The sequence below is a fragment of the Rhincodon typus genome, chromosome 1 (assembly GCF_021869965.1).
Source record: "Rhincodon typus isolate 14 chromosome 1, sRhiTyp1.1, whole genome shotgun sequence".
Lineage (NCBI taxonomy): Eukaryota > Metazoa > Chordata > Chondrichthyes > Orectolobiformes > Rhincodontidae > Rhincodon > Rhincodon typus.
The window spans coordinates 163,298,553-163,325,480 of NC_063332.1; the positions used below are offsets into that span (position 1 = coordinate 163,298,553).

At 43.0% G+C, this 26,928-nt stretch overlaps 2 protein-coding genes across 3 annotated transcripts in view; both read left to right on the plus strand.

The window, feature by feature from the left end:
* The window catches only part of LOC109918329, an 859,583-nt gene that overhangs the window by 45,541 nt on the left and 787,114 nt on the right, over positions 1–26,928 (plus strand). The window lies entirely within an intron of this gene.
* LOC109934335 (girdin-like) lies at positions 7,886–24,946 on the plus strand. Of its 2 annotated transcripts, XM_048602120.1 has the most exons (9): positions 7,886–8,339; positions 10,354–10,430; positions 13,152–13,234; positions 13,687–13,769; positions 14,148–14,246; positions 15,266–15,388; positions 17,832–17,975; positions 22,325–22,385; positions 22,501–24,946. In XM_048602120.1, exons 1-9 carry the CDS (start codon positions 8,079–8,081, stop codon positions 22,659–22,661), a joined length of 1,092 nt encoding a protein of 363 aa, XP_048458077.1. In that variant the 5' UTR covers positions 7,886–8,078; the 3' UTR covers positions 22,662–24,946. The 2 variants fall into 2 exon arrangements, with proteins under 2 accessions (XP_048458077.1, XP_048458082.1); XM_048602125.1 differs by lacking the exon at positions 17,832–17,975.

Below are 26,928 nucleotides of genomic sequence, written 5' to 3' on the forward strand. Positions count from 1 at the left end.
GGCCTGAAATGTCAGCCTTTCTGCTTCTATGATGCTGCTTGGCCTGCTGTGTTCATCCAGCTCTGCACCTTGTTGTCTAAGAGGCAGGCATAGCTTGGGCCCATGCGGGTATCCATGGCCACCCCCTTTGTCTGTAGGAAGTGGGAGGAATTGAAAGAGAAGTTGTTGAGGGTGAGGACGAGTTCGGCTAAGCAGATGAGGGTGTCAGTGGAGGGGGACTGGTCGGGTCTGTGGGACAGGAAGAAGCAGAGGGCCTTTAGGCCATCTGTATGGGGAATGCAGGTGTATAGGGACTGGACGTCCATGGTAAAGATGAGGTGTTGGGGACCGGGGAATTGGAAATTCTGGAGGAGGTGGAGGGCGTGGGTGGTGTCACAGACGTAGGTAGGGAGTTCCTGGACCAAGGGGGAGAAAATAGAGCCGAGATAGGTGGAGATAAGTTCGGTGGGGCAGGAGCAGGCGGAGACAATGGGTCGACCAGGGCAGTCAGGTTTGTGGATTTTGGGAAGGAGATAGAAGTGGCAGTGCGGGGTTGGGGAACGATGAGGTTGGAGGCTGTGGATGGGAGGTCATCTGAAGTGATGAGGTTGTGGATGGTTTGGGAGATAATGGTTTTGTGATCGGGGGTGGGGTCATGTTCAAGGTGGCGGTAAGAGGAGGTGTCGGAGAGTTGGCGCCTGGCCTCGGCGATGTAGAGGTCAGTGCGCCATACTACAACTGCGCCTCCCTTATCCGCTGGTTTTATGGTGAGGTTAGGGTTGGAGCGGAGGGAGCGGAGGGCTGCACGTTCTGCGGGGGAGAGGTTGGAGTGGGTGAGAGGGGTGGAGAGGTTGAGGCGATTGATGTCTCGACGGCAGTTGGAGATGAAGAGATCGAGGGAGGGTAGGAGGCCTTGGGGTGGTGTCCAGGAGGAGGTGTGTTGGAGGCGGGAGAAGGGGTCAGTAGAGGGAGGGTTAGGTTCACGGTTGAAGAAGTAAGCGTGGAGTCGGAGGTGGCGGAGAAACTGCTCTATGTCCAAACGTGACCGGTATTCGTTGATGTGTGCGTGGAGGGGGACAAAGGTGAGCTCTTTACTGAGGACTGACCGTTCGTCCTCAGTAAGGGGGAGGTCTGGGGGAATGGTGAAGACTCGGCAGGGCTGGGTGCTACTGTCTCCTCTGGAGCTGCTGGCTGTGGAGGCGGTGGACGGAGCGTCGTCGGCGTCGGCTGTGGGCGGAGTTGCGTTGGCTGTGGGCGGAGTTGTGTCGGCAGTGGTGGGCAAAGTTGTGTTGGCGTTGGCAGTGGGTGGAGTTGCGTTGGCGTTGGCGGTGGGCGGAGTTGCATCGACCTTGGTGGTGGGCGGAGTTGCGTTGGCGGTGGTGGGCAAAGTTGTGTTGGCGTTGGCAGTGGGCGGAGTTGCGTCGGCATTGGCAGTGGGCGGAGTTGCATTGGCGTTGGCGGTGGGCAGAGTTGTGTCGGCGTTGGCGGTGGGTGGAGTTGCGTTGGCTGTGGGCGGAGTTGCGTCGGCAGTGGTGGGCGGAGTTGCGTCGGCGTTGGCGGTGGGCGGAGTTGCATTGTCGTCGGTGGTGGGCGGAGCGCCGTCGGCGGTGGGCGGAGCGGGGTAGGAGGCAGCAGCAGCGGTGACAGTACGTGCGCCCTCAGTGTCTGTGGTGTTGGCCTCGGAAATGGAGGCGGTGGCATCAGCAGCAGTGTCAATGGCGTTCACTGTCCCGGAAGTGGTGTACCCGGCAGCGGAGGATGTGACGTCATCTGTGGTTGCTCCGACAGTGGCCACATGGCTAATGGCGGCGGGCACATTGTGGGGAAGGTCCTGGGTAGGGTTGGGGATTTGGGAGGTGGAGGAAGCCCGTTTTGGGTGGTAGGCACCAGTAAGTTTACTGTACTTACGGTTTTTTGTGTCCAATAAAGCTGAGTGGAATTGTGAGTTCAGGTTGTGGGTCCTACGAAGAATAAAAAACAGGAGAGGTCCTTTGCAGGTCTGGGAGAGGGAGGCTCTGAGCTGGGGTAGGCTTGATTGTAGTGCCAGGAGATGCCGGCGCATTGCTGCGAGTGTGTGTTTCAGGAGTCGCAGGGAGAAACGCTTCTGAAGGGTCTCAATGTTCTGAATGTAGACATTGTCACGGTTGGGGTCAAATTGGGAAGGCCTGAATGTGGACTGTAGTCCATTGGGGATGATCTGGTTCTGTAGGCAGGTACTAAGAAAGGTGATGTGGCTGTAGTACCTGGTTTGCTTCAGGACATGGTCGAGCAGTTTCAAGGCCGAAGAGATGACGAGAGAGTTGCATTGGGAGAGAGATCCACTGAGGTTTTTCCGGAGGGAGGAGGGTAACTTCTTCCTTAGAAGAGGCTTCGCAGTGGGGCTAAAATTGTTTCGGAGATAATAGAAACTGCAGATGCTGGAGAATCTGAGATAACAAGGTGTAGAGCTGGATGAACACAGCAGGCCAAGCAGCATCAGAGGAGCAGGAAGGCTGACGTTTCGGGAACACCTACGCTCGGTTCGCACTAAACAACTGCACCTCCCAGTTGCAAACCATTTCAGCTCCCCCTCCCATTCCGCAGATGACATGTCCATCCTGGGCCTCCTGCAGTGCCACAATGATGCTACCCGAAGATTGCAGGAACAGCACCTCATATTCCGCTTGGGAACCCTGCAGCCCAATGGTATCAATGTGGACTTCACAAGCTTCAAAATCTCCCCTCCCCCTGCCGCATCCCAAAACCAGCCTAGCTCGTCCCCACCTCCCTAACCTGTCCTTTCTCCCATCTATCCCCTCTTCCCACCTCAAGCCCCACCCCCATCTCCTACCTACTAACCTCATCCCGCCCCCTTGACCTGTCCGTCCTCCCCGGACTGACCTATCTCCTCCCTACCTCCCCACCTACACTCACCTTTCCTGGCTCCATCCCCGCCTCTTTGACCTGTCTGTCTCCTCTCCACCTATCTTCTCCTCTATCCATCTTCTATCCACCTCCCCCTCTCTCCCTATTTATTTCAGAACCCCCTTCCCCTCCCCCATTTCTGAAGAAGGGTCTAGGCCCGAAACGTCAGCCTTCCTGCTCTTCTGATGCTGCTTGGCCTGCTGTGTTCATTCAGCTCTACACCTTGTTATCTCAGATTCTCCAGCATCTGCAGTTCCTACTATCTCTGAACTTAATTGATCCCTCTGGATTTCACTAATGTTTCACAAGTTCAAATATTAACCAGCAGATTTTGTTTAGTTGTGTTGGAATCAGGTACCGTTGACCATTGCTTTGAGTCTTTTTTTTTAGTAATTTGTGGGACATGAGTGTCGGTGGCTGGGTCAGCATTTATTGCCCATCCCTAGTTGCCCTTGAGAAGGCGGTGGTGAGCTACCTTTTTGAATCGCTGCAGTCCTTGTTTTGTAAGAAGACACGAATACCCTTGTGGAGGGAATTCTAGGTTTTTGACCCAGTGACAGTGAAGGAACAATATATTTCCAAGTCAGGATGGTGAATGACATGGAGGGGAATTTGCAGATGGTGGTGTTCCTATATATCTGCTGCCCTAGTCCTTCTAGATGGAAGCGGTCATGGGTTTGGAAGGTGCTGTCTGAGTGAATTTGTTGAATTTCTGCAGTGCATCTCGTAGATAACACACACTGCTGCTACTGAGCGTCGGTGGTGGAGGGATGGCAGCAAGTGAAGTGGGGAGAGTGGTGCGGGATTTGTTTCAGGGACAAGTTGCTCTCACTTCCTGCTATGTAGCAGCTGAGGATAGAGAACATGCAACAAGAAGAAGCATCTGTTTATAATGGATGAGTCACACTCCCCAGCTGAAAACTGAAGGGATCAGTTAAGTAACTTCCATAATGTTGTTAGTTAAACTTGGTTTTGTATAATTTTTGCAGTTTTATGTGCTTTCTTTTCTGGAAGTTAATTGAACTTTCACTTTTTGTAATGAAGTTTAATTATTTTCAAGTACTTTTTTTTAAACGATACTTTTAAAATTACTCTCGCAGACTGGAACTTAGCCACTCTTATCTTTCGTCACCAAGCCCCTCTGCCTTGATGTAGAGATAAGGGTTGCTAAACTGAGTACACACCAGAGGCAGCCTCCCCGCATAGCAGGTGCAGGTGGGTAGGTACAGGTGTAACCCTGTGACAGTGCTTCCAAAGACTGGGCTTCCCCCATAAAGCAGCAGAATAGTTATGTTGGCTTCCTGACATCTTGGGGTTGAGCTTCTAAGGAACGCTTCATCTGAGTAAGACCAGAGGTCACTGCCAACTAAGTGACACCCACACAGTCCCCTTTTACAGCAACAAACACAACTCAGTCACTGGTTGATATAATTCTCTTCTGTGGAGGTACCAGGGCATTCATTTAGAGAGGTTGAAAGAACTCATGTGGGCATTCCGCCAGCTTATCCCAGAACATTCTGCATCAGATTTAGAAGAAAGACCTTTTCTGCAAATGCTAAAACCTCCAAGCACAGCAGGAGCAGACTTGATTTATGACTTTGCAAGGAAATTGGGTTGAAGGTAAGTGAAATAAACTTGGAGCAATGTGCGGGCAGAGCAGGGAGATAGGACCGACTAGTTTGCCTAAAATAAACTCCATAGATCAAAAGACTTCCCTCTGTTTCATAATGACTTCCGACGCTATATCGGTATTTTTACTTAGAGAATGGCACGTGGTAGCGCCACAATATGGAATGACTGATGTGATTATCATAGATCCCTTTAATTATCCAGCTTCCTGTTACATACAAAGGAATGAAAGGGTAAGATGAAATTACGTGGAATAGAGAATTAGAGGCAGTCCAGAGAATGTTCACTAAATTGGTACTGGGTATGGAGGGATTTTCCTATGAGGAGCGGTTGAGTAGATTGGGTTTATACTCGTGGGAGATTAGAAGAATGAGATGAGATCCTACAAGATAAAGAGATACATAAGATTCTTGGGGGCTTGACAGGGTCGGATGTTGTTTTCCCTTTCCTGAAGAATCAATAACCAGAGGGCATCTCCAAGTAAGAAGTCACAAATTTAAAATAGTGATGAGGAGGACTTTTTTCTCTCACAGAGGATAGTGATTCTGTAGAATTCTTTACCACAGAGGGCTGCCGAACATGCGACATTAAGTATATTCAAGACAGAGATAGGCAGATGTTTAATCATTCAGGGAATCAGGATTATGCGGAAAAGACAGGACAGTGGAATTCAGGGTGATCAGATCAGTCACAATCTCGATGCACAGCAGAACAGATTCTGTGGGCTGAATGGTCTACTTCTGCTTTGACATCTTGCGTCTTTTAGAAACTCCAGTACACACTTCGTGGGTAAAATTCTGTGTAATTCTATCCAAACAGTGACAAACAAATGTTATGTTTAATATCACAATGGAACCATTCAGGAGTCCCCTCAGTCATTCAGATTGAAAAGATTCTTGTTTATTAACTGATAATCCGTAGCACAAGCCTTATTAATTGAGCTAGTCTTTGTTTATGGTTCTCTATTTACTCTAAACTCAGAATAAAGAGAGAGTGAAAACATTTCTCATGTATTATATGTGATATAACCCAGGTTTCAGAAGATATTCCTTAATAGAGGTGACAATGTGCTGCGTACTCCACACACACACACACAGAGTTCAATCTGTGGGTCTTCTTCCCTCGGGGACTAAAAGCTGTGTCTTCCTTTCCATAGTTACAGATAGCAACCTCTCAACTGAAGAATGTTTTGTGAGCATGCAGCCCTGAAGAGGCCTCAGTCCCCAATAATTCTAAATGGCTGTCTTATTCCTGTCACTGGAATTTGTTTTTCACAATCCCCTGTCTGTAACAAGTACAATTGTGCCTAGAACTCATCATGAATTCCTGTGTTGAGAGTTCCATCAGGAAAATTGGGCTGGTTTTCAATGACGTAACGTTGAAGGCTAATTCTAATGCACATTTGGTATTCTGCCAAGAAGGAAATTTAGCCCTAGATGTGGATATAATGCACACAGTAAGTCCCTTGATTACAGAAATCAAGCTCACTCACACATTATTATTGAGATTTCATAATGTGTTGTAGTAAGATTATGAACACAGAGGTTGAAAGATTGAAAGAAAGACTTGCATCATATCACACTTTCTATGACTTCATTGGCACCCCAAAACACTTCCGCCATGTGCAAAGTACCTTTGACCTACCATCATCATTTGGATGTTTGGAACATGGTGATCAATTTGCTGACAGCAAATGGCAATGTGATGATAATATTTTTTTTAGTGATGTCGATTGTAGAATAAGAATTGACTGGAACTCCAGGGCGAGCAAATATAACCCCTCTATTCCAGAAGGGCGGGGAGGCAGAAGACAGGAAAATCATTGAGCTTCATGTCTGCCGTAGGGAAGCTTTTAGAATTAATTGCTAAGGATGTTCTAACTGGGCACTTGGAAAAATTAAGATAATTCGGAATAGTCAGCATGGTTTTCTAAAGGATAATTGTGCTTAACCTTTCTCTTAATTCTTTGAAGGAGTATGTGTGATACGGATAAACAGAAGCTTGTTGATTTACTGTGCTTGGATTTCCAGAAAGCACTTGACAAGGTTCCACATGAAAGTTTACTCGATTGATACTTGGAACGAATGAGTCACCTTGCGAAAGAAGAACGCAAAAACTGGTCGTGTTTTCATTGGAAATTAGTAGAGCGAGGGGTGATTTGATTGAATTTCTAAGGTCTCAGCAAGGTGGATATGGAAAGGATATTTAAGATATCTCCTCTTTGGGTCAGTCCAGAATGAGAGCGACTGTACTAAAATTCAGGATTGCCCTTTGAGGATAGAAATGAGGCACAAGTTTTTTTCTCTGAGCATTGTGTCACTTTGGAACTCTGTGCGTCAGAAGGTGATGGAGACAGGATCATTGAATATTTTTAAGGCAGAAGTGGATGGTTTCTCGTTAGGCAAGAGAAACAATGTTATGAGGGAGAAATGGAAGTCAAGCCCTAATATTCTCAGCATCGTCACAAAAGTTAAAGATTTTATAAGAGTGCAAGATTACCCAGTTTACCAATCTGTTAGACCCAGGTTAAGAGAAAGCATGGACCATGTTCTATACTTAACAATGATCACTATTTATTAATGGATTCTAACTACAGTAAACAAGTATGAATCACTAACATTTAACTAAGTCTAACTAGTAAAAATATTAACCCCATTATAAAAGTCCACACACACACACACACATTACACACATACAGACAGAGAAGAAAAGAAAGCATGGGTATAATAGAGAGAGGGAAATACTAAGAATTCAGTTCAATGGTCCCTGTCTACAGGATTTTCTGAGGGATGTTTTTGACTAGTGAGAAATTGCTGCTTCTTGATCTCTCCAGGTACTTTCACTTGCAGGTGGGCACAAACTTATTGGTTAAAAACAACAGCAACTGATGAGGGAAAATAAACTGGCTATCTTCAGCTTTGAGGTTTTCTTTTACTGCAGTGAAAAAGACAGCTCTCTTTTTCAGGGACCTGATGGCTTCTGGCCAAACATTTCCACCTCCAAGCTAAGATAACAAGGTGTGGAGCTGGATGAACACAGCAGGCCAAGCAGCATCATAGGAGCTACCTCCACCTCCAAGCTGTTCAGCTAGCTGGGAGCCAATCACATAATTGTTGGCAGGCAGAAGGCCTTTTGTCATCAAAAACTGGTCACCATTTCACAGACCAAAACACTTAGGACAATGCACCTTCAATTACATTATCTCTTCCAGCAATGTGAAAAAATTGTTTCATTAAATGGTTGTAACAAAAGACTACATCTGAATAAGGTCATATTTTGAGTTTTAGTGCAAGCCAGTGGATTTTGATTAGTGCATTAATGTTCCCTTGGTCATTTATCAGACATTGTCTTTATAGTGTTAACAATAGTCAGTTTCTTTCAGGAATGCAATAATATTGCATGTGCCTTTTTTTATATAATCTCTCCAGGATTAATCTTCTCCATAAGTACAGTCAGTGTGGAACATGTTACATTCGAGAAAACTGGGAGTGGTTGCCCAGAATTTCCCAAAATATGAGGTTGATAAGTGAAACATCCTGCCCACAGTCCTTGCTCAGCCTCAGAATATGCCTCTTATGATAACATATAGCATTTCAATCTATAGGACATCATCAATAAACCTTCAGGAATGCCCCACAAAACTATGTGCACAGTGTGAGTACCTTACAAAGGAGCTGAAGTTGGCCAAGAATGAGGATAAGATGTCTATTCACCAGGAGCAATTGGAATGTGGTAGGGAGTGTCTAACTGCTGGCAGGAATGCTGTGCAGGCTACAGAAACAGAGTCACAAAGCACAGAGATAGAAGAAAAAGACCAGCAATCAAAGGTAGGTGGAGAATTATCTTGGAAGAAATAAAGAGATAACAAAGCAAAACAGAAAACCTTAGGATGTTAGTATCTGTGGAGGTAAATCAGGCTGACAGCCTTTCTGCAAAACTGAAGAAATACAGAAACGCAGTAGGTTTTAAGTGGATGGAGGGTAGTGGAGAGATGCATTTTTGGGGAAGGAGATTACCTTAAACATTAACTCTGTCCATAGATGCCATTAGACCTGCTAAGTATTCCAGCACATTCTCATTTTGTTTCAGATTTCCAGAATCTACAGTATTTTAATTTTGCATTAGCAGGAATGTTGGGAATTCTCCACCCCAGAGGTTTGCAAAGGCTCTATCATTCACAATATTGTTATGTAGATGTGTGGTTTAAACATTTATCTGTAATATAATTTGCTTGACACACAGGCTACGTAACAACAGTAACATTACATTGATGAGTAACAGGCTGTTTGGATAGAGACATCCAATTCACAAAACTTTGAACAGGTCATATGACCCAGTTTATGGAGGTAATAGAGCTACTCAATTTTGATCTGAGATAGAGAGTCTGATAACTTGCGTTGGGGAGCGTTTTGCCCTCCCTCTTTCTTACTCTGAAAATCCTCTGAAAGTGTGTGAACTAGGAGGCCTCTACACTTCTTGTGGAAGGTTTCTACAGAACATTTTAGAATCTACCTCACCACACTAAGAGAACTCGGAGAGCCATAGCTGATCCAAGAACACAGCCCAGTGTGTGTGAGGTGACTTTGGCTATATTGCCAAAGCGACATTTAAACATATATATCAATTTTCAACTTTAGAAGAGGCAGAAAATTGTCAAAAAAAAAAAGCCACCCATTACTGAACCTGCCTGCCTGATTTCTCTTCTCAGCAAAGTATTTTTTGTTGCTGGATCCTATCGTGGCAGATTAAATGAAATCAAAATATTTATTTATTTTCTTCTATTTAACCTATATTTTTAATCAACATGTTCAGAAATGTTATTACACATGTCTGGAACAAGTGGGACTTAAATCTGGGCCTCCTTGTTCAGGGATAGGGACACTACCAGTGTGCCACAATGTACACATTTGAGACTAAGACTTCTGACCATCACTGTGGCTGCTACCCACGTGCAAAATGCAAGACAGAGGTTATTTAAATACAGCTGGCAAGAGTTGACTCAGGCCTATAATGGCAAGTTAGGGGGAGTAAAGGGAATCTGTCTACTGAGCTGTTGACCCTCAGGCTGGGATGGGAAGCACAAAGCCCACTTTCGGTCAACAAGAGCAGGCATAAAATATTATCTAAAATCTCTTTGCAAAAATGCAAAGCCACTCATTAATGAAAATCAAGCCATCTAGATTTGATTGCTGCTATTAAATGTGTATCAGAGTTTTGGGATTCTTGTGGTGCATTGGTCATACCCCTACCTTTGAGCCACTAGGCCTGGGTTCAAGTTCCTCCTACTCCAGAGCTGTCTGAGCAGTTTGATTAAAAATATCTATACTGGGCCTCAGTAGTTCATTTATGAAAACTGAGCTTGAGAGTTAGTGTCAAATCAGCATTTTATGCAGAGAACCAGCATGATTTATGGGACTCTTTTGGAACAGTGGTAGCATTCCTCATCAGAGCTAGGAGGTCCAGGTTCAAGTCCCCCCCTGCTCCAGAAGTGTGTAATAATATATCTGAGCAGGTTGATTAGAAAATTCAATATAAAGCAGACACCCCCCTCCCCACCCAGTGCAACTCTAGGAGGTTATTGTGGTGCCATGGTAGTGTCCCTACCTCTAGGATAGAAGATCTGGGTTCAAGTCCCATCTCCTCTTAATGTGTGTTATAACATGTTGAACAGGTTGATTAGAAATATCTGCAGTCAGAGCCTTATAAAGGCTTGGAACAGAATTAATGGCAGCTCTCAACAGGCAATTATTAAACCTGTTGGGGATGTTGAGTGTGTTTGCTGGAGAAACTTATTGTATTCATGTCATGAATTCACTGTTTGTATTCACTTACCTACTGCAGAAGATCATTTCAAAGATCAATCAAGATACACAAGAAAATGCAAGAATATGGAAAGAGTCAAAGGATTCAGTTGAAGGGTAACCAGAATAAACCAACTTTCCTTTCACAAAAAATGATTCAGTGGTAAAATAAAAAGGGAAGGCAGTTCCATGAATGTTACTGCTCCATGGGAAAGGACTCTGATGGTGCAATGGTAGTGCTCCTACCTCTGGACCAGAAGTATTTGCTCCTCTGTGCTTCAAGTCTCAACTCCTCCAGACGTGTGCCATAAAATGTCTCAACAGATTGATTATAAATATCTGCAGGTCCGTGGGTAGGGGTTTTAGCTTCTTGCTCTGCGACCTGAAGATATGGCAGGGAATATACCTAACAAAAACAGAAATTGCTGGAAAAGCTCAGCAGGTGAGGCAGCATCTGTGAAGAGAAATCAGAGTTAGTGTTTCGAGTCCAGTGACTCTTCCTCAGAACCAGATCCAAAACGTTAACTCTGATTTCTCTTCACCGATCTGCTGAGATGTTCCAACAACTTCCGTTTTTGTTTTTGATCTACAGCATCTGCAGTTCTTTTGGTTTTTTAAAGAATATGCCCATGTTCCTTCAAATAGTGTTAATTAGTTGGAGGTGAGATTTCCATCATTCAGGAACAAGTCTTACCTCATTGGCGGGCAACTTAGTCTCAGTAGCACCAATAGGAGTGGTGGCCACTTCTGGGACTACAAGCAGTCCCAATTCTAAGTTACACAGCCAGGAATGGGGTGGGGGTGGGGGGGAGGGGGAGGTAGGTGTGGGATCCATTCAACAAGGACGAAGGGGAGGCCCAAGTTGAAGGAAAGGAGGGGAAGAGGACCTTGATGAAAATGGCTTGGGAGGAACGATCAGCCAGTGGGAAGGAAGAGATCTTGGAGGCGTTCGTGATGTGGATAGGGAATCGGTGAAATGGTTGTCACATACCTCCAGCCAATCCTCCAATCTGTTCGCATCCCCCCCCGACCCCCACCAATGCAATATACCCCTAAACCTCGGCCCATAAAAGCCTCAATCAAGGTGAGAGCAGGTGTGCTGCCCATCTCCCCCACCCCTGCCCATCCCCCTCTCCCTGCTATAATAATGAAGGCAGCCTCCAGACATCAGGGAAATTGGGAAAGCTACCCAAGGAATTCTACAGGTTCCCAATAACCCCTGCCCACTCAAGCTCTAAGATTCTGCCTCATACCCCGGTAAGGAACAGGAAACGATGATGGATGGTTCGGGACAAAATTTTGTGTTTCACTGCTTTGTTTATTTTCCAAGTAGTAGGTATCAGGGACAAACAGTATTCGCGCTGATTTATTTATGGAGTGCAAGGATAATTTATTTATGTGCACAGCCTCTTTAAATCCTTCTCCTGGCCTGCATACACACACGTCATTTAAAGGAGCCTTTATGTGTGGCACACAGGGGGATTTTCAGGTTTCTGCATGGCACCAGACTCAAACAGCTTAGAAGGAACATTGTTGGCAAGGCTGGTATTTGTTTTCTGCCCTTAACTTGTCCACAGAAGGTGGTGATGGTGGAGTGCCTTCTGTTTGATAAAAGTAAATGACTTGCTCAGTCTCTGCAGTGGCTCATAAACAGCCTGGAGTTCGATGTCAATCTTATTTGATAAACATTGTCAGTTTCCTCCTCTAAATGACATGAGTGAATTAATTGTTCATTTCTATGACAATTTAGTAGTTTCATGGTTACTTTCATTGAAACTGGTTTAATTTTCAGTTTTCACAATTGAATTCAAATTCTCAATCTTGTAGCCAGGCACCATGCTCTCAATAAATAGCACAAATCCTTCTGTTGATCCTGGCTTCTAATTACCAACTTCAACTGGTCAGAGAGAGGGTCACAGATTTCTGTGTTCCAGTGTCTATGTTTCCCATCAATGAACTAAAGATATATCCAGAAGGGAAAAATAAGTAAAACTCACAAATGATGCAGACTGGTCCAGCTTGTCTTGTCCAATTCAGAACAGTACTCTAGTACAACAAGTACATTCATCTTCAAGTATTATTTTTTTTTTGCTATTTGTTTTCCCTCTGGACTGTTCGTTTGTGAGGATTGTTTGTCTGTTTGTGTGTTCGTGTCTGTCTGTTGGTTCATGCAGTGCATTGTAACTAGGGTGACCAACTCTTTTATTCATATAAAATAAGGGACTCTGACTATGGAACCGCAGGATTGTGGGTTTGCCGGTGATCATAAAAATGGGGGTGGCGTGCACCTGTGAACAGGCACGGTGGCTCAGTGGTTAACACTGCTACCTCACAGCACCAGGGACTGGGTTCAAATCCACCCTTGGGTGACTGTCTGGGGTTTACACATGCTCCCTGTGTCTGTGCGGGTTTTCCTCCCACAGTCCAAAGATGTGTAAGTTGGATGGATTAGCCATGGGAAATGCAAGGGAAAGAGGATGGATCTTGGTGGGATGGCCTTTGGAGGGTCAGTGTAGACTCATTGGGCCGAAAGGCGTGTTTCTACACTGTAGGGATTCTATGACTATCCTTTGGTGGCCAATGGCCACATTGTGTATAATCACAAAACAAAACAAGAGCCAGAAACTGAGTTTCCAGGAGGCTTTGGAGGAAACCAGTCAAAATAAGGGACAATCCTTTAAAATGCATCAGAGTTGGTCAGCCTAACTCTAATATTATAGCTTTACGCATCATCTGGCCTTGCTCCAACATCTTTGGTTGTTTGTAACACTCTTGATTTGCTTCACAAAATGACAATTTTCTTGCCCAATTAATGAACTGTACTTTATTTTTAAATAGATTACAACAGCAAAGTGCAGATCTGACAAAAAACCACAATAACATAAACCTGCAATTTGAAAAGTTATTGGAGGAAATAGAAGGTATAATAGAAAGATAATTTCAAATTACCTGATTTATTATTTCTTGCTATTTTCAGTGGCTTATTTTAACAAATAAAAAGTTCTCTGCAGTAATTCAGCTGCCTACCATTGTGTCAACTTACCCTATGAAAAGAAATTTAATATATCATTCATTAATAAAATTAAACTAGATAGGTTCATACGTTTCCACTAATTCAACTAATGGTGACGATTTTAAGAAATGATCCTATCTCGCAACATTAGGATTTACTAGTATAAATCAATTGCAATAATAGATTGGCTGTAGAAATTGCGGCTTCCAAGGTATCAGCCTTATGGGCATCTAAGCTCACTTCTTGATAGCAATACTATGAGTTTAGCAGATCATAATTGCTTAAGGTACTGTTGAGATACTCTGCTCATTTAACAAGAGTCTTTTAAAAATAAATGCTGAACTAATTTCACATTTTTAGGTTTTGTGAAGCTCAGTCTAAAGCTGGAGAATGAAAGAAATCAAACAGTTTGCAAACTAAAAATGCAGACAACAGAAGTAAAGGTAAGAAACATGTAAATATTATAAAATAGTTTCTTTGTAGTATTTAAATATGGCTGACAAAAGAAGCTTGCTATCGAAGCTTTCCATCTTGCATTCATCAGGACAGAATCACAAGAATACCAAATCAGCCACCTCTTTCTCTTTCCCCTTTTGATCAAACCTTGCTGATGGTAGTTATTAGTGGTACAAGCCACAATGGCACATTGATGTAACCAGCACCTCCTACCCCATGCATGCTGAATACCTAGGAGTTAACTGCGATTATTCCCTATGGAAAGGCACAAGTCAGAATAAAACTTGCTCCACAGGTAACACATCTGAACATAATGTTTGATGGCAGAAATCGTGCTCTCATCACTGTTTCTTTATGGTCCTTAGAACCTTGAGATGTCAAGTGAATACAACAGAAAATTACTGCTACATCTTCTGAGAAAGAACATTTATCTCAGGCATGACAACCAGTTAAAGGTCAACCAGGTTTGAGACACATTTGCTAGTAGCAGTTGGATGAACACTGCCTCATTAGAATGTAATGCAAAAATGTGCTTTATCTTCTGGTGGCAATGCACTAGATGTTTTCCTCAGGGTTAGAGTCATAACAAATCATGAAGGTAAAATCCAAACCTTTGTAGCCTGAAATGGGCTTTTACCTGGCTAATATCTACGTAAACAAAGGTGAGGCCCGTTGGCTGGGGTGGGAGGAAGGGGTTGAACAGAGAAAACCCTCTCTGTGCTATCTTGTTGAGCTTCCAAACGCCATCGCCTGATGTTCCCCATCTTCAGTGGCTAGGCTGAATGCACCTTCTGTGGCAAGATGGTGGCATAGAAGTAATGTCACTGGACTATAAATCCCGTAGCCCAGGCAAATGGTCTAGAGACCTGTGTTCAAATTCCACCACATGAAATGTGGTGGAATTCCAAGTCAATTCCTGGTCGTTAAAAAATCTGGAATTGTAAATGAATGTCAGTAAGAGTTGCCATGAAAACTCATCAGGTTGATGAATGCACTTTGGAGAAGTCTGCCATTTTTACTTGTTCTGGCCGACATGTGACTCCAGACCCCAGCCTCAATTTCCCGCTTCAAATGGCCTAGCAAGCCACTCAGTTCAAAAAGGCAATAAATGGCCTTGCCAATGACATTCAAATCCCAAGATTTAATTTTTTAAAAAACAACCATTGAAGCATTTGGGCAGACTTTGGGATATTTGTCACTCTCCTCACTCACTGCCAGCTCTTGGTTCAAAAAAAAGATTAAACTTTTCAAGGATGACTCCTCCATAGACAGTGAGACTTCTGTCAGCAGAAAAGTGAGCAGAAGGCAGACATCCTCAAATAAAAATGTAAAACATTTGCCATCCCATTTCTGGAAACATTGGCAGCTTGTTGTATTCATTTTAGAAAATGGCGGTAGCCTAGCATCAAAAAAAAAGGGACACGGATGGGCCCATGATGTGTAGAACATGAACCAGTCTGTTATTCTCTGCACTGTTCAACAGCTCACAGTATTGATCATTGAACTACACCATCTGAGGAAAACTTATCAGGCACTCTCTCAAAATGTGGACTATCCTGAGGACAATTCATCAGCTGATTGGATAAACAGGCTACGAATAATTAAGGTCAGTAAATCTCATTGTAAATCTGTCGAAATTAATCATTTTTGTACCATTTTGTACCATTGTACCACTAATAAACCATCCAGAAACATATTGGCTCCGAAATGACTGTCTGACATTAATGTGTGAACACTTAGCAAATTCGTACAACGTTCTTTAGCCTCAGTATTTTTATTAAAGTGTCAAAAACTTTAGGGTCTCTGTTAAAAATCGCAAAGTAATGACATCAAGGCACACTTGGCCTCACAGGAACTTTCAATAAACTCTCCTGGTGACTGAGAAATGTGTCATTATCGAATGTGAAAGACAACCAGAAAGACAGGCTGACTGTGTCATTCTCTTAAAAAGTGGGAGATGCCAAATTAAGTCATCTGTAAAGGTGAAAGTGTTAATTAGAAGTTGGCTGTCCTCAGCCATAGAGGGTTGATTTTCTGGTTTGTTTTCTGGATAAAGAGCTTCATGGACAAGTTAGCTGGGCTCAGACCCTTGATTTTTAATTCCTGGTGTTCCCTGCACATGTAGCTGGTGGGCCTCCTCACTCACTGAGCAAACTCCAAAACGATACCCATTAAGAAAGAGAAAGCAATAACCAAATGAGTGCTGTGCTGCAGAGGAGCTACAATTCTTCAGCCTCTCAAATCATTCCAGCGGTGAAAGGATGTAACGTTGAATGGAAACGCCTGAAGAGGCCAGAATAGATTGGGGCGATGTTCCAATACCATTGAAGCATTGCATCACAGCGTCTGTGTCAGGGTCTTTCAAAGATGCCCAGAGATAAGTCCAGAAATAGGACCGTAACACCGTAAGGAGCTGAATTAGGCCATGCGGCCCATTGAGTCTGCTCCACCTTTCAATATGGCTGATATGTTTCTCAACCCCATTCTCCTGCATTCTCCCTGTAACCCTTGATCTCCTTACTAATCATGAACCCATCTATCTCTGTCATAAATACACTGAGTGACTTGACCTCCAAAGCCCTCTGCAGCAATGAGTTCCATGGATTCACCACCCTTTGGCTGAAGAAATTCCTCCTCATCTCAGTTGTAAAAGGTTGTCCCTTCACTCTGAGGCTGTGCCCTCAGGTCCTAGACTCTTGTATCAATGGAAATAAATTCTCCATGTCCACTCCATCCAGGCCTCTCAGCATTCTTGAGTTTCAATGAGATCTCTCCTCATCCTTTTAAACTCCATTGAGTACAGACCCCGCATCATCAACCGCTTCTCATATGACATGCCCTTCATCCCCAGGATCATCCTTGTAAACCACCTCTGGCCCCCCTCCAATGCCAGCATATCCTTCCTTACATATGGTGCCCAAAATTACTAATAATATTCCAAATGCAGTCTGACCAGATCCTTATACAGCCTCAGCAGTACATTTGTGGTCTTATATTCTAGTCTTCTTGAAATGAATGTGAACATTGCATTTGCCCTCCTAACTGCCAATTGAACCTTTTCTTAAGCTTAAGAGAGTCCTAAACTAGGTCTCTGAAGTCCCTTTGTGCTTCAGATTTCTGAAGCCATTCCCCATTTAAAAAATAGTCTACACCTTATGCTTTCTACCAAAGTGCATAAACTCACACTTTATCACATTGTATTCCATCTGCCACTTCTTTGCCCACTGTCCTAACCTCTCCAATCTTTCTGCATCCTCTCCAAATCCTCATCTGTCCCTCAACTATCTTTGTGTTATCTGCAAAACTAACAGCAACGCTCTCAGTTTCTTTGTCCAGATCATTAGTGTATCACATGAATAGCTGTGGTTCTGAAAGCGACCCCCAAGGAACTCCAATAGTCACCACCTGTCATCCTGAAAAAGACCCCTTCCTCTACACTCCCTGTCTTCTGCCAGTCAGCCAATTCTCCCTCCCATCTTAAACAGGGTGACCTTAGAGAATGCCTTTGTGGTATTGTTTATTGGAACGAGGCACACATCTGCAATCAAGTCGCTTAATTGTTTTTGTATTTGGTATTTTGTAAGTTTAGCGTCCAAGAATCATGTTACCCTATAATCTCTGTTCAGCTCACCAGCCCCACTTCAGCTTGAATGTGTGCACTCACACATACCTGATGGAGATAATTAGTGCCAGATGGCACAAAAAAAGAACTACTTTATATTAAATTACATGAATAAAGTCTCATGCCAGTGACCAAATTGTAGAGCTCTAAATCACTGGTTTTCAGGTATTTAGGAAGTTTGGAAGGGAACACTCTTAATACAGACACCAACAGTCCCACATTAAGACACCCATTCAATTTAGAATTTTTTGTTGTCAATGAGTGTTGTCAGTTGATTTTAACTTCAGCTTTTGAAGTTTTCCATTAATGCCTGAATGTCTCCCACAAGCCATAATCAAACATGTTTGTTGTACTAACATCATGGGCTGGTTGAAAGACGATGGATACAGATTACTCAATGGCACAAACTGGATTGCTTTCTTGATAGAACACAGTTGAAAAGTTTAAAACTCAGCAGATGAAGCTGAAGCTGTTGGAAGAGGAGAACAAGCTGTTAGCACAAAAATCAGGCTGTGAATCATTGCAAAACATGGAAGCTAAAGTACTCGCATTACAGAAGGACATTTTAAAGGTGCGTGAACAACTTGAACTAGGAACTCAAGCTTGGGAACGATGCATCGTAAAAGCAGTTATTCATTGTAGCGCAAAGGATTCAGACCATGGTTTCACTTATTATCTCTAAAATTGCAGCAAAACAATTTTTGATAAACAGAAAGAAAATTGGAAAAGGAAAGTTATACACAAAATAATTATGACTTCATCAGCATCTGAAACAGAAAAAAGAGGTTAACCTTTAAGGTGGGGGCCAGGTGACATTTTAACTGTCTTTTCTCCCAATTCTCCATATTCGCTTCATCCCATTTTCAATTTTCCTTTAAGTAGTATTTTAGTTTGCACGTGATTGATCACTTGTCATTGAATAACAGGAAAAAATCTTATATCAATATAAGGTAACAGATGATCACTTCCCTCCTTGCTTACTAGAAATTATACTAAAATCAGGGCAAGAGTCTTAATGGCACAAAAGGCAGTACATCCGTGCATCCGGTCCACACTCATGATCCTATGGACAGAGTTTAATGACCACAGCCAAGGCATTAAGGTGTAGGAAGGGGGCATTTAATTGTGTGGAAAGTGAAGGATGACACTCCTCTTCCCATTCTTCCCTATTGTTTGGGGCTGGAAGCCTTCCTGCTCCAACTTCAAGTAAAGACCTTAAGTAGGCAATTAATATCTGCATAACGGTCTCTCCCTACAGCAGACTGGTCACACAAGGAGCCCAATAAACACAGACCGTTGGGTTTCTCTTTAGGGTCCCAGGGATGATGGGCTGGTGGGATGGATATGCCCCATTCAAGAGATCCTGCTTGATCAAGAATTGGGTGGGGCGAGGAGGTTGTTGGCGTCCACTGAAAGCATAATGCCTACTCCATGGAACTTACCGTGTATGAGACACAGGTATAAATCTTTCTGGCCAAGGAAGAAGCAGGAGCAGGTACATCAATCATCCACAGACATTATTCACAAAACCCCAAACCCCAGAACATGTGCTGACTTCTTTCTCCCTTGCACAGGCCAGCCACTTCAATGTGGATTACATCAATAAAATTAATAAGTATTATTAAATAATAATGTCAATTTAACACAGCGTGACAAAGTATGCACTCTGTTGTGTGCCCTCTTCATTGTTTGTATTGTTTCACACAGAGGTATTAGTTATTTTTAAGCAACTTGCTCATGTGGGTTATGACACATCTCCGTGGCAGGTGGGACTTACCTTCTTGCACAGAAATGAGGATGTTACCACCATGCCACATGATCCTTACTCTGGTTCAAATATATATTCTCAACTTTTCCCAGATAGTGCCAGCTCCTCTTAATTACAGTTAGAACATATCCATACTCTATTGACAAAGGATTAGCGACCTATGGCCTGGTTCCCTGTGTGATCCTGGGGCTTGGGTGGGTGAATTACTGGCAGCAGCCATTGCCTCCAAAAGCACTGCCTACAATCATTGGGGTGACAGGATCGCCTCAACCCTCACCCCTCATCCCCCCCTACACTCATGGTCCTGAGTCCCAGAGAGGGCCCACATTGTCCAATGGTGGGCCTTATAAAAGGAGGTGACACAGGGCTCCCCCAGCTCTCCAGCTGGCAGACGAGATCTCTGGTCTCCCCATTAAATACTACCCTATGTGTGCAGTCTGGGTTTGTTTTCTCATAATCTATTTTATTTCATCAGAAATTCTTTAAAAAGTGAAAGAACTGCAGATGCTGTAAATGAGAAACAAAAACAGAAATTGCTGGAAAAGTTCAGATTATTGGCCATATATATGATAATTAGCAATGTTTCAATGACGTTATGCAACAGACAGAATAGGGCTATCTATATAACTATAGCTTGGATCTAAAATTATACAATTACAGAACAGAACTATCCTCATTCTATTCCGTTGCACAGTATATTAAAGCAATGTTCTCATGTTGAATTTCTTTTCAAAAGCCTCATTGTGTGACATTGGCAAGAAACAATGTTGGTAATTACAAGGATGTAACTGGCACAGGGAACAGTGTTCAAACTAATTTCCATAGGCATGAAATAAGTTTATATATAATCACAAGGTAAGTAAACTGGATGGAATGACTTATGTTAGAAAGCGTGTGCCATCATTATAAAAGTCATTAATAAATCCAATGGTTAATTCAGCAAAATTGTCTTTCCCAATGAAGCGGTAAGAATCTAGAATCTGGAACTACCACATGGAATGATTGAGCCAAATAGCATTGTTGCATTTAAAGGGAAGCTGGATGAGGGCAACAGGAAGAGGTGTCATAGAGTGGGAGGAGGATCACATGGAGTTCACACTGATGTAGTCCTGTTGGGCCGAATGGTCTGTTTCTGTGGCATAGACGAGACATAAATGTAGCCTTTTAAAACAGTAGCCTCCAAGACAAACAGGGAAGGAAACTTCTAGAAAACATCAACACATGAAGCCAGCAAAGTGCTTACTGGGGTAAACGTCAGATTGGCAGTTGGAAACTGTTTGAGAGCTGGAAAAGCTACCGAGCACTAAATCGCAGGCTGGTCAGAGTGGACAGAAACAGTCAACAGCGCAGAATGATAACCGATACCTTCACCTTGTAGGTGCCTCAGGAACAGCTAACAAACTGTCCTTAAATAGTTGGAATTTGTCCCAATTAGACTTGGCATAGAGACAGATCAGCAAAACACACCCTAATAGTCAGGGGCAAAATTAAGCTCAGAGATAGAGCTTTTCATTTACTTAGCATCTCTTCACATTAATAATAAGCAAAATGCCATGTTACTAAAAGAACACAACCACCTTTACCCATGGCGATTAAACAAGGAGCCATGGAAACCTTTACATGCTACTGGTAAGAGAGCATGCTACAGGCAGTTAACAGTGGACAGTGCTCACACCATGTGCCTGCTGTGTCTGTTTCTGAAAGGTTGAACCAAATTAGCTTTTGGTAACTGTAACAGTTTAACCTATGCACATTATTTACCCTGTGTCTTACCTGCCAACCCCTTTTTACTGTGATGCTTTTCTTAAGACCTTGTTAGCTTTAAATTCATTTGTGGGATGTGGACGTCATTGGCTGGGCCAGCATTTATTGCCCATCCCTAACTGCCCTTGAGAAGCTGGTGGTGAACTGCCTTTTTGAACTGCTGCAGTCCACCTGCTGTGGTTTGAGCCACAATGCCACTGGGGAGGGAATTCCAGGATTTTGACCCAGCGACAGTGAGGGAACAGTGATATGTTTCCACATCAGGATAGTAAGTGGCTTGGAGGGGAACTTGAAGGTTGATGTGTTCCCGTGTATCTGCTGCGCTTATCCTTCCAAATGGGAGCGGTCATAGGTATGGAGGGTGCTGTCTGAGGATCTTTGGTGAATGAGGCAAGCAATTTCTTCCTGTGCTGGACTTTCTGCACAAATACTTTGGCAGCTTCATGCTGGCAGTACGGAGCTCTCTGCAGATGTTATTGATATTTTTTAACTGCGTGGGCACTATTTACTCCAAGCACCAGCTTGAGAGCCCTGCATCTTCTCCTGTGAGGAAAACCAACAGTAGTGAGCGTGAGCAGTGGGATTCACCCACGATCAGTGACCCAGGAATACGTCCCCGCCACCCACTACCCTCCTCCCCCATGACCTGCTGTACATTCAGAATGGGGAATGGGTGGTAGGTACGAGTGTTGCCCAGGATCAGTGAGGAACCCCAGGCCACAATGGAGTGAGATCAGGATGGGACTCTCACAGCTGGGACCTCCCAAGTAAACACAATAGAATTTCCTCTTTGTACCTCCCATGCAGCAACTATTCAAATCTCCAGTGTTTGAATACCAGCAATGTTGGGATGAAGTCTTTAGATTGGGCATTCATCACCTCTGCCTTAAAAAGACATTAAATTTTACTCTATATGTTCTTAACCTATTATGTGGGTTAAATTATGTCTCATGCTTTCTTTACATTGCTGCAAGCTTTTAAATACTGCATCTGAGTGTTAATCCCTATTGTTTCAAAATGATAAGTTCCCCAACAGAGGCATTCATAAAACTAGAAACTAATAATGGTAATTATTATCCAGAGCATTAACTTTCCTTGTAAAGATCAGCTGTTTGGTAAATTTCTATATTATGACAGGAGAGGCATTGTAATTCTCTGTTACTTTTGTTTGGTACATTATTGGAAACCTTTTCCAAAGCTTATTAAAGTTTTGAATATCAAAAATTCACCCAACAATCCAGTATCTGATTATGCGCTGGGGAACTGTCAGGACCCAAGTGCACAAAGCTAAATGTATCTAGAAGCAGGATTTTCAGGATTTCTACTGTCCTATTTTCTCTGACAAACAGATCTCTTTTTGTAAGTTCTAACTGCTTGTTTGACATTAGTTGACAGATTTGGATGCACAGACAAGACTGCAGCAGGATCACCACAAAATCCTTTTGACAGGTTGGAATAATTCAATACGATTATTACTTTTCATTCATGTTTTGTTTTAATTTGAAAGCTGATTGAATTTAAGCTTGTTAACTTTATAAAGCTAACAGTGTGTTGTGATGCACAGATAAGGCAGTCTTGGGTTTACATTCAGAAACAATGGGAAGACTTGCAGGTTGTAAGAAACAGGCAATGTTACGGGAAAAGGGAGAACAAGCAGAAGCTGAAGTGAAGCTGAAAAGTCTTTACCCGTTTTCTGTGCAGAAAATGGCTACTGAAGATGTGTAATAAACTATCTCTCAAATGCTACCTTTGCCAATACTGTACTTTAATTGCTATCTCATTGAATTATGCAAAGTTCATATATTTTTCAAACTCCACATCATATTGTGAACATTAAGGAGGAATTGGTTAATATGCTGCCATTTCTCTTTAGATGGTTGATCCAGCAAAAAAAAATCACATTCTGCTGACTGTAATGGATTTGCATGAAATCAGTTAAAGTTTCTTAATTAGTGGGTAAAAAACACAACACAAAACCAAAGGAACTCTGTTCACATTGAATAATCATAGGCAAGGCTGTAGAAATGTGATAGGGGGCAAATAGTGATCAGTGACGATCAGTGACCCAGGAATACGTCCCCGCTACCCACTACCCTCCTCCCCCATGACCTGCTGTACATTCAGAATGGGGAATGTGTGGTAGGTACGAGTGTTGCCCAGGATCAGTGAGGAACCCCACTCTTGTAAGGTAGACTTCAAGACCTGTTGTTGGGATCAAGTAGAGAGCATTTATAACTGTCCTGGAATATCTGATGCTAATTGCATTTATCTTGATTATTGAATAATCGGACCAAAATAGAATCATCATTCCTAAGGACCATAACCCCACTACCAAATGTCAACTGTTGTTTCCAAGACTGTCACCGGTGACCTCATCTCCTCCAGAGATCTTCCTCCATGGCTTCCAACCTCACGGTCCCTCAACACCAAACAGCTGACCTCTACCTCCTTCCCAACATCTGTGACTCTATGACTCTGTAACATCCACAAAACTGGACAGCCCTGGTAAGCTTCTTGTTTCAGTCTGTTCTTGCTCCATGGAATTGATTTGTTCCTATCTCAACTCTAATTTATTTCTCTTTGTCCACTATCTGCCTCTCTAAATTTGTGACTTCTCTGACACCCTCTTTTACATTAAGTTTTCAGTTCCTGGCCCAATCATTTAATGCTTGTCATGGAGATCTAATGCTGCTACTGCTCCATACTGGAGCCAGGTGGCTGAGGGTTGTCGCTTCTTCCTAGTATGGAGAACCAAGCAGGCCTCAACATCCAAGCCTACGCACCACCCCCAACTCACACCCCCAACCCCTGCTCCTCCAACCTTCCCAGGCTAAACTTGGTTCCCATCAGACAACTCCCCTGACTCTATTTGCTTCAAAATTACATGTGTAGCCCTAGGAACCACACCTAAATATGCCTGCAACTTCATGGCATTTGTAGAACAATCATTGTTGTGGTCCTACTCAGTCGAAGATGGGAGATAAGCAGCACGGTTGTGGGGTTGGAGAGACTACAGAGATATCAATAGGCCGTGCCATGGAGACATTTGATGAAAAGTTTACAATTTTAAAACGTGGGACCCGTTGTAGGTCAGTGGGGGGCAAGTATACTGGGAGAATGGGACATCGCATGAGTTCAGACACAAGCATTAGAGTTTTGGATGACATCGGGTTTATGGAGAATGGGAGCGGCCAGTGAAGAATAATTGGAATTGTCAAGTCTAATGGTTAAAAAAAGGCAATGATAAGATTTTCAACAGCAGGGGCAGAGTTGGGCAGTGTTATGGAGATGGAAATAGATCATCATTGTGAGGGTGCAGATATATTTTTGGAAATTTACCTCAGGATCAAAAATGTCACCCAGGTTCCGATCAGTCTGGTGTACCTTGATACAGTGAATTAGTGAATTGTCAAAAAGTATTTCCAATGGATTGTAAGTGAATAATAAGGGATTATCAATTTTACATTGTCACAAGAGGAGAGGGAGAATAAAATAAGCTTATTTACAGAGAGAAAAAAAAATTGAATGGAATGTTTAATCAAAAGTAATGGTTCAGGCAGACTCCATTTGGCAACTTTGAATAGAAAATCGGTTGGATGTTTGATTACGGAAAGGGAATGCTTTTGGATTGCTGTAGTAAAGGGCCATTACAGACATAATGGATAAAGTGGTTAACAATTTGTTGTGATTCACGGGTAAGGCAGTCTTGGGTCTGAGTTCTAAAGAAATAGTAAGACTCCCAGCCTGGGGGAAAATGGACAACATTACAGAAAAATATGGGAACAAACACTGCAAAAGCTGCTATGAAATTAAAAAGGTTTTATCAATTTACCGTTGTCAAAATGATGATTGGAGTCATACAGTTGTCAATAAGATGCAACATTTGCCAATACTGCTACAGCAGCATGATGGTTCAGAGGTTAGCACTGCTGCCTCACAGTGCCAGGGATGTAGGTTTGATTCTAGTCTTGGGTGACTGCCTATGTGGAGTTTGCATGTTCTCCCCATGTCTGTGTGAGTTTTGCCAGGTGCTCTGGATTCATCCCACAGTCCAAACATGTGCAGTTAAAGTGGATTGTCTGTAGTACCCAGGGATGTGCAGACTATTTGGATCAACCATGGTAAATATAGGGCTATGGGGACAGGGTGGGGGGTTGAGTTCAGGTGGGATGCTTTTCAGAGGGTTGGTGCAGACTCAATGGGCTGAATGGCCTCTTTCCGCACTGTGGGAATTCCACGACTTTTCCAGTTTAGATTTGAAATTTTTGTTTCGGGGAATCTTAATCTTACTCCCTTCACCCAGGGTCAGGGAGGTGCATTGTCAGAACTATATTACTGCCCAGCAAAGACAAATTAACATAGCCCAAACTGGTGATTGAAAATAAGACCTTACCAATCAATTAAGTTATTTATTGGGCAATGATATTGATGGATGCAGAACATTCAAAGTGAATAGAAGGATATATAAGCAATAATGATTGAGAAAGCTCTCACTATTATTAAAATCTGTGCCAGTGACTTGGATATGCAAGGGCAGTGAAGCCATTCTTGGATCTCCTTTGAGATTGCTATAGAGATGATCATTTTTATAAAGCTTTGCAACCAACTGATTCAGTTCCGTTCTCTGAATGGAAGCGCCTGATGCTCTAATACAATCTTTGTGAACTTTTGTGTATTCATGCTTCGCACTGTAAAGCTCTGTCACATCTCGGTCCACTCATGACTTTACCATTATTGTAACTATAACTGGAAGAAGTCTAGCAACACTCAGTAACCAGGAGGAGAGGGAAGATGGGCAATGTAGTCATTGTTACAATGTGCTTTCCCAGCTACTATCCAAACACATTAACCAGAAACCCTCCAGGCTTGAAGATGTTCTTAAAGCCTTCTTAAAGAGTGTAATTTTCCCCAGTGGAGGATCCTACTGTATGATTATTCAGTTTGAGTGAGCTGGGCACTGGTCCAAAGGACCATACATGTTTGATCAGGAACATGTGACAGCAGGTTTGGGAATATCTGTTACCCTTTCAGAAACACGCTACACGCTCACCCTCAGGACAGGTCGGGAATGTCCCAGAGTAGAGCAAAGGCGGTAGAGACCTGGCCATGGTCACTTGTCCCAGTTCCTTTTCCTTGCACTTGGAACTAAACATTCCTCAGTTATGTTACAGAGCAATGTAAGGCTAAAAGCCAGCAATAATTGAAGGTGGGTGCAAGAAGGTGATGGGTGCAATTTAGCATTCAATATAGAGTATCTTGAGAACTACTCCAAACATGCACTTGGTGCAATTCAACATTCTTCAGTGCAAAAAGTGTACAAATGTTCATTAAGATTTGGGAAATCATTAAATTCTTGGCTACCCCCAGAACAGGAGGGCCTGAACAATGATTCAGAGTATATGCCTGTTATGCTGCAACATGAAAAGTATTATTCTGTTTCTACACTTTATTCCACTTGCTACGTCTTGTGAAGTATTTTGTTAATTTTACTTAAGTCCAGCATCTTGTTTTGCACTGCATCTGTATTGTCACCTTGTGATCATGTTTTTGTGGTGTACATTGTTTTGCAGAAATAAATAAAAGAAAATTTGAATAAAACGTGATCTGTTTCTGCTTTGCATTTGTTCTCATGAGTGCAAGACAAATATCTTCGGTGTCATGTCTCTCTCTTCAGCAGTATTTTGAATTAAGCTCATAAAACATAGAAATAAAAGGTGGGGTCAGTAAAAATGACTATTGTGTGTTGTCAGCCTGTCATAAAAACCATACCTGTTCACCAGTGGGGAAATCCAAAATTGCCCTCGTGTTTTAATTCAGAGGATGAAACTCACATCTAAAAATAGAGCTAGTAGGAACTGCAGATGCTGGAGAATCCGAGACAACAAGGTGCAGGGCTGGATGAACACAGCAGGCCAAGCAGCATCATAGGAGCAGAAAGGCTGACATTTCGGGCCTAGACCCTTCATCAGAAAAGCTTTTCTGATGAAGGGTC

What these genes read in the sequence shown, in the direction of transcription:
- LOC109934335 (XM_048602120.1), top strand. Translation starts at nt 8,079, where the DNA reads ATGCCTCTTATGATAACATATAGCATTTCAATCTATAGGACATCATCA. An exon ending in TCAAAGGATTCAGTTGAAGG is followed by an intron (nt 10,431 to 13,151) that starts GTAACCAGAATA and finishes ATTTTTAAATAG; the next exon opens with ATTACAACAGCAAAGTGCAG. An exon ending in GTTATTGGAGGAAATAGAAG is followed by an intron (nt 13,235 to 13,686) that starts GTATAATAGAAA and finishes TCACATTTTTAG; the next exon opens with GTTTTGTGAAGCTCAGTCTA.